The sequence below is a fragment of the Oncorhynchus tshawytscha genome, unplaced genomic scaffold (assembly GCF_018296145.1).
Source record: "Oncorhynchus tshawytscha isolate Ot180627B unplaced genomic scaffold, Otsh_v2.0 Un_contig_4972_pilon_pilon, whole genome shotgun sequence".
Taxonomy (NCBI): domain Eukaryota; kingdom Metazoa; phylum Chordata; class Actinopteri; order Salmoniformes; family Salmonidae; genus Oncorhynchus; species Oncorhynchus tshawytscha.
This window is the reverse complement of record NW_024609780.1, coordinates 300001-314779: the sequence shown is the minus strand read 5'-3', so window position 1 is coordinate 314779 and position 14779 is coordinate 300001. Positions and strand designations below refer to the sequence as shown.

The window sequence follows — 14779 nt, the reverse complement described above, 5'->3', positions numbered from 1 at the left end:
TGATCCTAGAGCTTGTAGATCTGATAGGATTAGTGAGGTGTGTTCCCATTTTAAAAAGTTTGTTTTATTGTTTTCACATGCACAAGTACAGTGAAATGCCTTTTTTGCTAACTCTAAACCCAACAATACAGTAATCAATAACTGTGTAATACTAAAAATAACGTAAGGTTGTTGATATTAAAAGATAGGTACAGGTCCCAGAAAAAATCATCTCGCTACTTAAATAGCCTACCTGCCCGTTGATAAGAAAGCATGAATAATATGAATGTATGGTAATGTATGAGCCTCAGTGTAAGTAGTCTAGTCTATGCTCCATTCATTGAAGACAAGACAAAAGACTTAAATGATTGTGTGGAAGGTCAAAGACCCCGCCTCCATCCCGGGAGGAGGAGCTACGTTTACAGACATCTTGGTGCTGGTGGGTTTCACAGATAACATGAAAACGTTGTTCAACGTGCTGTTGTCAAGCAACGGTGGCAGTCAGAGCATCCTCCATGAAACCAGCTGTCTGGCTGAACGGGCCTCCTATTCCCTGTATAGTGCATTACTTTTGACAACAGCCTGGGCTAAAAAGGAGTGTACTACATAGGGAACAGGGTGCCTTTTGGGATGCACCCAGGTTATTGAAAGAAGAATGATTAATGCGTGGAGAAATGGAAAGCACCTGGCTGAAAGGAGCCTCTCTCGCTGTCTTTCTCCCTCTGTTTTCTCTCTCTCGATCTCTCCCTCCCTCTCCATCTCTCTACTCCCATTGTGTGTGTATGCATTATGCTGGTTGAGCAGAGTGGGCTGGCAATTAGAAGAAACACCAGTGGAAGGTGCTCATTAATCATGCTGTTCAACTGAAGGGGAGGGAGGGGGATCACAACTGCTTTTCTCATGGGCAGACTAGCTCTACCTACCTGGGCTACATTTTGAATATCACATCTCACGATCATTGCAGACTAGCTCTACCTACCTGGGCTACATTTTGAATATCACATCTCATGATCATTGCAGACTAGCTCTACCTACCTGGGTTACATTTTGAATATCACATCTCACGATCATTGCAGACTGGCTCTACCTACCTGGGTTACATTTTGAATATCACATCTCACGATCATTGCAGACTGGCTCTACCTACCTGGGTTACATTTTGAATATCACATCTCACGATCATTGCAGACTGGCTCTACCTACCTGGGTTACATTTTGAATATCACATCTCACAATCATTGCAGACTGGCTCTACCTACCTGGGTTACATTTTGAATATCACATCTCACGATCATTGCAGACTGGTGTTGCCTACCTGTGTTAAATTTGACATTCAAGTAATTTAACAGACGCTCTTATCCACAGAGACTTACAATCAGTCCATTCTACTAAAGAAGCCCAAACCACCACGAACAGCCATGATAATCATAATTAGGAGAAGCCTAAAACCTATTTCAATATACAGTGCATTCTGGAAGTATTCAGACCCCTTGACTTATTCTAAAATTGATTATAGTTTTTTCCCCCCCTCATCAATCAACCCACAATACCCCATAATGACAAAGCAAAAACAGATTTTTAGATATGTTTGCAAATGTATAAAAAATATTTAAAAACGGAAATATCAAATGTACATAAGCATTCAGTACTCAGTACTTTGTTGAAGCACCTTTGGCAGCGATTACAACATCGAGTCTTCTTGGGTATGACGCTACAAGCTTGGCACACCTGTATTTGGGGAGTTTCTCCCATTCTTCTCTGCAGATCCTCTCAAGCTCTGTCAGATTGGATGGGGAGCGTCGCTGCACAGCTATTTTTAGGTCTCCCCAGAGATGTTAGATCGGGTTCAAGTCCAGGCTCTGGCTAGGCCTCTTGAGCATTCAGAGACTTGTCCCGAAGCCACTCCTGCGTTGTCTTGGCTGTGTGCTTAGGGTCGTTGTCCTGTTGAAAGTTGAACCTTCACTCTGGAGCAGGTTTTCATCAAGGATCTCTCTGTACTTTGCTCTGTTCATCTTTCCCTCGACCCTGACTAGTCTCCCAGTCCCTGCCGCAGAAAAACCTCCCCACAGCATGATGCTGCCACCACCATGCTTCACCGTAGGGATGGTGCCAGGTTTCCTCCAGACATGACACTTGGCATTCAGGTCAAAGAGTTTTATCAGATCAGACCAGAGAATCTTGTTTCTCACGGTCTGAGAGTCCTTTAGGTGCCTTTTGGCAAATTCCAAGCAGGCTGGTATGTGCCTTTTACTGAGGAGTGGCTTCTGTCTGGCCACTCTACCATAAAGGCCTGATTGGTGGAGTGCTGCAGAGATGGTTGTCCTTCTGGAAGGTTCTCCCATCTCCATACAAGAACTCTGGAGCTCTGTCAGAGTGACCATTGGGTTCTTGGTCACCTCCCTGACCAAGGCGCTTCTCCCCCGAGTGCTCAATTTGGCTGGCCGGCCAGCTCTAGGAAGATTCTTGTTGGTTCCAAACTTCTTCCATTTAAGAATGATGGAGGCCACTGTGTTCTTGGGGACCTTCAATGCTGCAGAAATGTTTTGGGTTTTCTATCCCCAGGGAAGGGGTCTGAATACTTTCCGAATGCACTGTAGCTACTATCTGAAAAATAAATGCTAGAAAGAGTGTTGGTGGAATCCGTCATGAACAGGGAGGTGTGGATAAAAGCCTGTTTTGTAAAAGCTGGTGGAGGGAACAGGCTAACAGCGTATAACCTTGTGAGCAGGGTAATAAAACTGTCATCATTGATCTGTGGACCTACTAGAATTGCAAAGGGAGGAAGCTGTGGTGTGATTATGTTTTGAGTGGCAGTGGCTCTGTCGTATCCAACTGATGGACAGACCTGAATGGAAATCATACCTCTTATTTGTGCTGATATTGATTATGTCATAATACATTTAGCAATATCAACTTGATTCTCAGTTTGAAATGGGGACCATAGTCTAGGCTATATTGTTACTGCACACTCACTAGACTAATATATATACATATATACACACTACAGGGCCTTCAGAAAGTATTCATACCCCTTGACTTATTCCACATTTTGTTGTGTTACGTTCCCCAGCAAGAATGTCGCTCAAACAGAAAGGGGAACTAACAGAGTCACTGACAACAGCCTAAACAGGTGAGGTTCAGGAGGGCTTCTGAAAGACACTCATGGGGGTGTCCACTGAAAGTTGACTAGCAACAACGGGGACCTCCCTATAGGCTGTCTCATCGTGGTTGATCAGGCCTACCACTGTTGTGTCGTCTGCAAACTTAATGATGGTGTTGGAGTCATGCTTGGCCACGCAGTCATGGGTGAACAGGGAGTACAGGAGGGGACTAAGCACACACCCCTGCATGCCACATAACATGATTCCGCCACCACCATGCTTCACGGTAGGGACGGTGTTAGACGGGTGATTCGCGGTTCCTGGTTTTCTCCAGACATAGCGCTTTGCATTCAGAACGAAGAGTTCAATTTCAGTCTCATCAGACCACAGAATCTTTTGCCTTATGATCTGAGTCTCAGGTGCCTTTTTGCAAACTCCAGTCGTGCTGTCAAGTGCCTTTTTTTCCAGGAGTGGCTTCCGTCTGGCAATTCTCCTATAAAGGCCAGATTGGTGAAGAGCTGTAGATACACAGTTGTTCTTCTGGCATGTTCTCCCATCTCAGTCAAGGAACTCTGTACTTTTGTCAGTGGTCATTGAGTTCTTGGTCACCTCTCTGACCAAGGTCCTTCTTGTCCAGTTGTTCAGTTTGGTCAGAGGGCCAGCTGTAGACAGAGCCTGGGTAGTTCCAAGGTCCTTGTCCAGTTGTTCAGTTTGATCAGAGGGCCAGCTGTAGGCAGAGTCTGGGTAGTTCCAAGGTCCTTCTTGTCCAGTTGTTCAGTTTGATCAGAGGGCCAGCTGTAGGCAGAGTCTGGGTAGTTCCAAGGTCCTTCTTGTCCAGTTGTTCAGTTTGATCAGAGGGCCAGCTGTAGACAGAGCCTGGGTAGTTCCAAGGTCCTTCTTGTCCAGTTGTTCAGTTTGGTCAGACGGCCAGCTGTAGACAGAGTCTGGGTAGTTAATAATAATTCTCTCAATGATGGAGACCACTGTGCTCTTGGAATCAATTGTTTTATACCCTACCCCAGATATATGCCTCATGACAATTCTATCTTGGAGCTCTACGGACAGTTCCCTGGACTTCAGGGGATAGTTCCTGCTCTGACATGCACTGTCATCTGTGGGACCTTATATAGACAGGTGGGTTTCTTTCTATGTCCAAACAATTGAATTGGCCACAGGTGGACTCCAGCCAAGTTGTGGTGACGTCTCATCGTTGATCAAAGGAAATTGGATGCACCTGAGCTCAATTGGGAGTGTCATAGCAAAGGGGTGTGAATACTTACAGTGTGTAAATTTAGATATTTCTGTATTTCATTTTCAGTAAATTAGCAACTTTCTAAAAACATGTTTTTACTTTGTCATTATGGGTATTGTGTGTAGATGGGTGAGAGAAATTCAGGCTGTAACACAACAAAATGTGGAATAGGTCCAGGGGTCTGAATACTCCCTGAAGACACTGTACATACATACTCACTCACTACCGGAAGGTTGCAAGTTCAAACCCCCGAGCTGACAAGGTACAAATCTGTCGTTCTGCCCCTGAACAGGCAGTTAACCCACTGTTCCTAGACCAGTTAACCCACTGTTCCTAGACCAGTTAACCCACTGTTCCTAGACCAGTTAACCCACTGTTCCTAGACCAGTTAACCCACTGTTCCTAGACCAGTTAACCCACTGTTCCTAGACCAGTTAACCCACTGTTCCTAGACCAGTTAACCCACTGTTCCTAGACCAGTTAACCCACTGTTCCTAGACCAGTTAACCCACTGTTCCTAGGCCAGTTTACCCACTGTTCCTAGACCAGTTAACCCACTGTTCCTAGACCAGTTAACCCCACTGTTCCTAGACCAGTTAACCCACTGTTCCTAGACCAGTTAACCCACTGTTCCTAGACCAGTTAACCCACTGTTCCTAGACCAGTTAACCCACTGTTCCTAGACCAGTTAACCCACTGTTCCTAGACCAGTTAACCCACTGTTCCTAGACCAGTTAACCCCACTGTTCCTAGACCAGTTAACCCCACTGTTCCTAGACCAGTTAACCCCACTGTTCCTAGACCAGTTAACCCCACTGTTCCTAGACCAGTTAACCCACTGTTCCTAGACCAGTTAACCCCACTGTTCCTAGACCAGTTAACCCCACTGTTCCTAGACCAGTTAACCCCACTGTTCCTAGACCAGTTAACCCCACTGTTCCTAGACCAGTTAACCCCACTGTTCCTAGACCAGTTAACCCCACTGTTCCTAGACCAGTTAACCCCACTGTTCCTAGACCAGTTAACCCCACTGTTCCTAGACCAGTTAACCCCACTGTTCCTAGACCAGTTAACCCCACTGTTCCTAGACCAGTTAACCCCACTGTTCCTAGACCAGTTAACCCCACTGTTCCTAGACCAGTTAACCCCACTGTTCCTAGACCAGTTAACCCCACTGTTCCTAGACCAGTTAACCCCACTGTTCCTAGACCAGTTAACCCCACTGTTCCTAGACCAGTTAACCCCACTGTTCCTAGACCAGTTAACCCACTGTTCCTAGACCAGTTCCCACTGTTCCTAGACCAGTTAACCCACTGTTCCTAGACCAGTTAACCCACTGTTCCTAGACCAGTTTACCCACTGTTCCTAGACCAGTTTACCCACTGTTCCTAGACCAGTTTACCCACTGTTCCTAGACCAGTTTACCCACTGTTCCTAGACCAGTTTACCCACTGTTCCTAGACCAGTTAACCCACTGTTCCTAGACCAGTTAACCCACTGTTCCTAGACCAGTTAACCCACTGTTCCTAGACCAGTTTACCCACTGTTCCTAGACCAGTTTACCCACTGTTCCTAGACCAGTTTACCCACTGTTCCTAGACCAGTTTACCCACTGTTCCTAGACCAGTTTACCCACTGTTCCTAGACCAGTTTACCCACTGTTCCTAGACCAGTTAACCCACTGTTCCTAGACCAGTTAACCCACTGTTCCTAGACCAGTTAACCCCACTGTTCCTGCCTTCATATACATATCTACCTCAAATACCTTATTATTATCTATCCTGATGTCTAGTCACTTTACCTTGCCTTCATATACATATCTACCTCAAATACCTTATTATTATATATCCTGATGTCTAGTCACTTTACCCTGCCTTCATATACATATCTACCTCAGATACCTTATTATTATCTATCCTGACGCCTAGTCACTACCCTGCCTTCATGTACATATCTACCTCAATTACCTTATTATTATCTATCCTGATATAGTCCTTTACCCTGCCTTCATGTACATATCTACCTGTATATAGCTTACATTATCTATCCTGATGTCTAGTCACTTTGACTGGTACTTCCTTCATATACATATCTGGTACTTCCTTATAGCTCCACATTGATCTGGTACTTCCTGTATATAGCTGCACATTGATCTGGTACTTCCTGTATATAGCTGCACATTGATCTGGTACTTCCTGTATATAGCTGCACATTGATCTGGTACTTCCTGTATATAGCTCCACATTGATCTGGTACTTCCTGTATATAGCTCCACATTGATCTGGTACTTCCTGTATATAGCTGCACATTGATCTGGTACTTCCTGTATATAGCTGCACATTGATCTGGTACTTCCTGTATATAGCTCCATTGATCTGGTACTTCCTGTATATAGCTCCACATTGATCTGGTACTTCCTGTATATAGCTCCACATTGATCTGGTACTTCCTGTATATAGCTCCACATTGATCTGGTACTTCCTGTATATAGCTCCACATTGATCTGGTACTTCCTGTATATAGCTCCACATTGATCTGGTACTTCCTGTATATAGCTCCACATTGATCTGGTACTTCCTGTATATAGCTGCACATTGATCTGGTACTTCCTGTATATAGCTCCACATTGATCTGGTACTTCCTGTATATAGCTCCACATTGATCTGGTACTTCCTGTATATAGCTCCACATTGATCTGGTACTTCCTGTATATAGCTGCACATTGATCTGGTACTTCCTGTATATAGCTCCACATTGATCTGGTACTTCCTGTATATAGCTCCACATTGATCTGGTACTTCCTGTATATAGCTCCACATTGATCTGGTACTTCCTGTATATAGCTCCACATTGATCTGGTACTTCCTGTATATAGCTCCACATTGATCTGGTACTTCCTGTATATAGCTGCACATTGATCTGGTACTTCCTGTATATAGCTCCACATTGATCTGGTACTTCCTGTATATAGCTGCACATTGATCTGGTACTTCCTGTATATAGCTCCACATTGATCTGGTACTTCCTGTATATAGCTCCACATTGATCTGGTACTTCCTGTATATAGCTCCACATTGATCTGGTACTTCCTGTATATAGCTCCACATTGATCTGGTACTTCCTGTATATAGCTGCACATTGATCTGGTACTTCCTGTATATAGCTGCACATTGATCTGGTACTTCCTGTATATAGCTGCACATTGATCTGGTACTTCCTGTATATAGCTGCACATTGATCTGGTACTTCCTGTATATAGCTCCACATTGATCTGGTACTTCCTGTATATAGCTCCACATTGATCTGGTACTTCCTGTATATAGCTCCACATTGATCTGGTACTTCCTGTATAACTCCATTCTTGTGTAATAATTGTATTCCTCTTGTGTTACAATTTTTTATTTGTATTATTATTTTTAAACTGCGTTGTTGGGAAGGGCTCGTAAACGAGCATCACACGGTAAAGTCTACACCTGTTGTATTCGGCGCATGTGACCAATCCATTTGGATTTGATTGCAATATTGCGTGAAGTATTCTATGTCCTCCACTCTCAACCCCCCCGTCGTTCTCTTCTCTGTTTCAGGTGTATGATCGCAGATGAGGTAAGCCCTGAAGCACACACAACCCAACTCCCCAGTCCTATCGAATCTATTTTCCTCAAATAATATATGCTATGCTTCCCTCTGAATTAATTTGTCAAGTTTAAGAAACCTTCCTAGCCATGTAATCATTTTTGACATAAAGTCATTCTAGAATGTATTGGTGTCTCAGAATGTCAGGAACACTCCATCACATGCTTACTTTGAGCCAGGCAATGATTGTGTTCTGTTTGTTTTGTTTTTGAAATGAGTTTTCATGGATTATATACATACATCATTGTTTTCATCCTCCACATTGTACTGTTAATCCTCTTCTCCAGATGGGTCTAGGGAAGACGGTGCAGGCTATCTCTGTGGCCTACGCCTACAGACAGGAGTGGCCTCTGCTCATCGTGGTGCCCTCCTCTCTAAAGTACCCCTGGATCGAGGAGATGGAGAGGTGGATCCCTGAGCTCAACCCTGGAGATATCAACCTGGTGGAGACCAAGAGTGACACGCTGTACGTTACCCCATGTTAACTTCACCTGGACTCAGGTCTGCTTTTCCTGCGCTGCTTGGTTGTGGTCCTGGTTTCCCTACTGAAGTTCTCCACCTGTTAAATTGCAGGTTCATGTTTTTAGTTTGTTCTAGAGGCACCTCTGCAGAGTGGTCACTAACTAGCACAGCCACAAAGTCATCAACTCTTAAACCTAACCCTTAACCACACTGCTAACCCTAATGTCTAACCTTAACCACACTGCTAACCCTAATGTCGAACCTTAACCACACTGCTAACCCTAACCTTAACCACACTGCTAACCCTAATGTCTAACCTTAACCACACTTCTAACACTAACCCTAGCCACACTGCTAACCCCAATGTCTAACCCTAACCACACTGCTAACCCCAATGTCTAACCCTAACCTTAACCACACTGCTAACCCTAACCACACTGCTAACCCCAATGTCTAACCTTAACCACACTGCTAACCCTAACCTTAACCACACTGCTAACCCTAATGTCTAACCCTAACCCTACCCACACTGCTAACCCTAATGTCTAACCCTAACCCTAACCACACTGCTAACCCTAATGTCGAACCTTAACCACACTGCTAACCCTAACCTTAACCACACTGCTAACCCTAATGTCTAACCTTAACCACACTTCTAACCCTAGCCACACTGCTAACCCCAATGTCTAACCCTAACCACACTGCTAACCCCAATGTCTAACCTTAACCACACTGCTAACCCTAACCACACTGCTAACCCCAATGTCTAACCTTAACCACACTGCTAACCCTAACCTTAACCACACTGCTAACCCTAATGTCTAACCATAACCCTACCCACACTGCTAACCCTAATGTCTAACCATAACCTTAACCACACTGCTAACCCTAATGTCTAACCTTAACCACACTGCTAACCCTAATGTCTAACCTTAACCACACTGCTAACCCCAATGTCTAACCCTAACCTTAACCACACTGCTAACCCCAATGTCTAACCTTAACCACACTGCTAACCCCAATGTCTAACCTTAACCACACTTCTAACCCTAACCTTAACCACACTGCTAACCCCAATGTCTAACCCTAACCTTAACCACACTGCTAACCCCAATGTTAACCCTAACCTTAACCACACTGCTAACCCTAATGTCTAACCTTAACCACACTGCTAACCCTAATTTCTAACCCTAACCACACTGCTAACCCTAATTTCTAACCCTAACCACACTGCTAACCCTAATTTCTAACCCTAACCACACTGCTAACCCTAATGTCTAACCTTAACCACACTTCTAACCCTAGCCACACTGCTAACCCCAATGTCTAACCCTAACCACACTGCTAACCCTAATGTCTAACCCTAACCACACTGCTAACCCTAATTTCTAACCCTAACCACACTGCTAACCCTAATTTCTAACCCTAACCACACTGCTAACCCTAATGTCTAACCTTAACCACACTTCTAACCCTAGCCACACTGCTAACCCCAATGTCTAACCCTAACCTTAACCACACTGCTAACCCTAACCACACTGCTAACCCCAATGTCTAACCTTAACCACACTTCTAACCCTAACCTTAACCACACTGCTAACCCTAATGTCTAACCCTAGCCACACTGCTAACCCCAATGTCTAACCCTAACCACACTGCTAACCCCAATGTCTAACCTTAACCACACTTCTAACCCTAACCTTAACCACACTGCTAACCCTAATGTCTAACCCTAGCCACACTGCTAACCCCAATGTCTAACGCTAACCTTAACCACACTGCTAACCCTAATGTGTAACCCTAACCTTAACCACACTGCTAACCCTAATGTCTAACCCTAATGTCTAACCTTAACCACACTGCTAACCCTAATGTCTAACCCTAACCCCAACCACACTGCTAACCCCAATGTCTAACCCTAACTCTATCCACACTGCTAACCCCAATGTTAACCCTAACCCTAACCACACTGCTAACCCCAATGTCTAACCTTAACCACACTTCTAACCCTAACCACACTGCTAACCCCAATGTCTAACCCTAACCACACTGCTAACCCCAATGTCTAACCCTAACCACACTTCTAACCCTAACCTTAACCACACTGCTAACCCTAATGTCTAACCTTAACCACACTGCTAACCCTAATGTCTAACCCTAACCACACTGCTAACCCTAATGTCTAACCCTAATGTCTAACCCTAATGTCTAACCCTAATGTCTAACCCTAATGTCTAACCCTAACCACACTGCTAACCCTAATGTTTAACCCTAACCACACTGCTAACCCTAATGTCTAACCCTAATGTCTAACCCTAATGTCTAACCCTAATGTCTAACCCTAACCACACTGCTAACCCTAATGTCTAACCCTAATGTCTAACCCTAATGTCTAACTATAACCTTCAATTAAGATCAAAAAGCTCATTTTTGTTTTCATGATTTTTACCACATAGTACATGTTGACTTTGCAGCTGGTCTAACTAAGGAAAATCTTTCAGTTCTGCCTCCTGAACAAGTCTCATGACAATAAATGTTAACCTGCAGTTTAAAATTGTAAATGTGCAAATTGATATTTTCATTCCTGCTAAATGAACGTCTATTTTCTCAATCAATTTAGTTCAAGTTGACCGTATCAGTACAGCAGCAGTCAATGTTTTCACTGTTAGAGATTATTGATAATCGGTGTGTCTCTGTCCACTCTACAGAGGCAGTACGGTAACAGTGTTGGGTTATGGGCTGCTCACCACAGACCCATTATAACACTCTATAACCCATACATAACACATTATAACCCTCTGTGTGTTATATAGGGGGATCAGTAGCAGTATGGTAACAGTGTTGAGTTACGGGCTGGTCACCACAGACCCATTAACACTCTATAACCCTCTCTGTGTGTTATATAGGGGGATCAGTAGCAGTAAGGTAACAGTGTTGGGTTACGGGCTGCTCACCACAGATGCACGCCCCCTGGTGGAGGCTCTGACCAGACAGAGGTTTAATGTGGTGGTGGTGGATGAGTCCCACTACCTCAAGTCCAGGAACGCAGCCAGGTCTAAGATACTGGTACCACTCATCCAGAACGCCAAGCGGGCCATCCTACTGACGGGCACCCCGGCCCTGGGACGGCCAGAGGAGGTACGGTACCCCCGAAGGTCCAAACGTCCGAACACACGCCATCCCCCGATCACACATTTCTGTCCTATTCTGACATTTGAACCAGCTTGGCCCGCTGGGATCCTATCATTCCTTCAGTACTTCACAGACACAGATCTGCATTGAACCTGTCTGCATCTAGAGGAAGCATGAAGGGCTGGTTGAGTACAGATGGTCTGGGATTTAAAGGCTCTAGAAACCATTGCAGCTCTGTTCTTTCTGTAGTATTTATAACTTTAAAATGACACACACACACACACACACACACACACCAACCACAGAGCCCGTGCCAGAGAACCAGCATCGCTCCCTTCCTTCCACCCACGCGTTACTATTGTTCCCGACACCAAACCTTTCATTTCCCCGTGTAACAGCAGAGTATTCTTGGCTCCTCTGTGCTGCTGCAGTGCTTTGATGAGGACATTCACAGTGGTTGTAGTTATTCACATGGCTGCTGCCTGAAAAGCTCCATTTGAATAATTGTCCACTATTATCATCATGGTAGAAATGTTCCGTTTAGTGCCTTGAAGAGTGATGATGGTTAGAATGGAGGGGGTAGAACACATCTGCCACACCTCTCTCACACACACACACACATTACATTTATTATGTTTCCACAGCTCTTTATGCAGATAGAGGCTCTCTATCCTAGGATGTTTGGAACGTGGAGTGACTACGCCAAACAATACTGTAACGCCCACTACAGGTAACGCCCATTACAGGTAACGCCCATTACAGGTAACGCCCACTACAGGTAACGCACACTACAGGTAACGCCCACTACAGGTAACGCCCACTACAGGTAACGTCCACTACAGGCAACGCCCACTACAGGTAACGCCCATTACAGGTAACGCCCACTACAGGTAACGCACACTACAGGTAACGCACACTACAGGTAACGCACACTACAGGTAACGCCCACTACAGGTAATGCCACACACACACACTTCTCACTCACACACACACACACACACACATACAAACACACACACAGTAATAATGACCATTGACATTGTGAAAATGCTACATCTCCCACTTTCCTCCCAAAATGACAAACAGCAGTGTGTACATACTGGGCAGTCACATAATGACACTGCAGCAGACAGACACACTGACCCAAACCCTGGTGTCTGTCCCTCTCAGGGTCTTTGGTAACAGGAGACAGTGGGACTGTCGTGGTGCCTCTCATCTAGAGGAACTCCACCAGCGTCTCAGTGAGATCATGATCCGGAGGCTGAAGGTCCAGGTCCTCCCCCAGCTACCCCCCAAAATACGCCAGCGCATCCCCTTCGACCTGCCCAAAGATGCTGCCAAGGTAACGGACAGACAGACAGAAATACACGCTGACAAACGGCTGGACGGACGGACCCCTCAAGGCAGAGGGGAGACAGGGTGCTAAATATTCTGAAAATATCCCCTCATTATCATATCTCTCTCTCTCCCTCTCTTGCTCTCCCATCCTGTTGCTCGGCAATAGTATCCAATTTACACTAGTTATCATTTTATCTCCCATTGCCATATGGTTTTTATTTCAGTCTTACCCTTTTCCGTTCATAAGTAAAGTAGCCTTTCATACTGATCAGCACTCGCTGTCTGTTCTATAAAACTGAATGCATATTCAAACATTAGCCAGTTCATTTCTATTTCATTGAACTTTATTTCCATCATATCTGTCTTTTGTGGGCTCTTTTATCCACCATGAGCTCTGTGGACAGTATACTCAGCTCTCTACCCTGTGAGCTCTATACCTCTCTACCCTGTGAGCTCTATACCCTGTGAGCTCTATAGCTCTCTACCCTGTGAGCTCTCTACCCTGTGAGCTCTATACCGCTCTACCCTGTGAGCTCTCTACCCTGTTAGCTCTCTACCCTGTGAGCTCTATACCTCTCTACCCTGTGAGCTCTCTACCCTGTGAGCTCTATACCTCTCTACCCTGTGAGCTCTCTACCCTGTGAGCTCTGTGAGCTCTCTACCCTGTGAGCTCTATACCTCTCTACCCTGTGAGCTCTCTACCCTGTGAGCTCTCTGTGAGCTCTATACCGCTCTACCCTGTGAGCTCTCTACCCTGTGAGCTCTCTACCCTGTGAGCTCTCCACCCTGTGAGCTCTATACCGCTCTACCCTGTGAGCTCTCTACCCTGTGAGCTCTATACCGCTCTACCCTGTGAGCTCTCTACCGCTCTACCCTGTGAGCTCTCTACCCTGTGAGCTCTATGCCGCTCTACCCTGTGAGCTCTCTACCCTGTGAGCTCTATACCTCTCTACCCTGTGAGCTCTCTACCCTGTGTGCTCTACCCTGTGAGCTCTCTACCCTGTGAGCTCTCTACCCTGTGAGCTCTCTACCCTGTGAGCTCTCTACCTCTCTACCCTGTGAGCTCTCTACCCTATGAGCTCTATACCTCAAATCAAATTTATTTATATAGCCCTTCTTACATCAGCTGATATCTCAAAGTGCTGTACAGAAACCCAGCCTAAAACCCCAAACAGCAAGCAATGCAGGTGTAGAAGCACGGTGGCTAGGAAAAACTCCCTAGAAAGGCCAGAACCTAGGAAGAAACCTAGAGAGGAACCAGGCTATGAGGGGTGGCCAGTCCTCTTCTGGCTGTGCCGGGTGGAGATTATAACAGAACATGGCCAAGATGTTCAAATGTTTATAAATGACTATAGATCACAGTGGTTGTAGAGGGTGCAACAGGTCAGCACCTCAGGAGTAAATTTCAGTTGGCTTTTCATAGCCGATCATTGTGAGTATCTCTACCGCTCCTGCTGTCTCTAGAGAGTTGAAAACAGCAGGTCTGGGACAGGTAGCACGTCCGGTGAACAGGTCAGGGTTCCATAGCCGCAGGCAGAACAGTTGAAACTGGAGCAGCAACACAGCCAGGTGGACTGGGGACAGCAAGGAGTCATCAGGCCAGGTTGTCCTGAGGCATGGTCCTAGGGCTCAGGTCCTCCAAGAGAGAAAGAGAGAAAGAAAGAGAGAGAATTAGAGAGAGCATACTTAAATTCACACAGGACACCGGATAAGACAGGAGAAGTACTCCAGATATAACAGACTGACCCTAGCCCCCCGACACAAACTACTGCAGCATAAATACTGGAGGCTGAGACAGGAGGGGTCGGGAGACACTGTGGACCCATCCCATATACCTCTGTACCCTGTAAGCTCTGTACCCTGTGAGCTCTATATCTCGTGA

General features: G+C 45.4%; 1 protein-coding gene across 1 annotated transcript in view; it reads left to right on the top strand.

Moving 5' to 3' along the window:
- Positions 1–14779, top strand: part of zranb3 (zinc finger, RAN-binding domain containing 3) — a 74425-nt gene that overhangs the window by 4234 nt on the left and 55412 nt on the right. The window contains exons 3-7 of the mRNA XM_042317989.1: positions 7917–7935; positions 8253–8431; positions 11334–11565; positions 12204–12289; positions 12730–12901. Coding sequence (XP_042173923.1) covers positions 7917–7935; positions 8253–8431; positions 11334–11565; positions 12204–12289; positions 12730–12901 — 688 coding nt within the window. The remainder of the gene's footprint in view (positions 1–7916; positions 7936–8252; positions 8432–11333; positions 11566–12203; positions 12290–12729; positions 12902–14779) is intronic.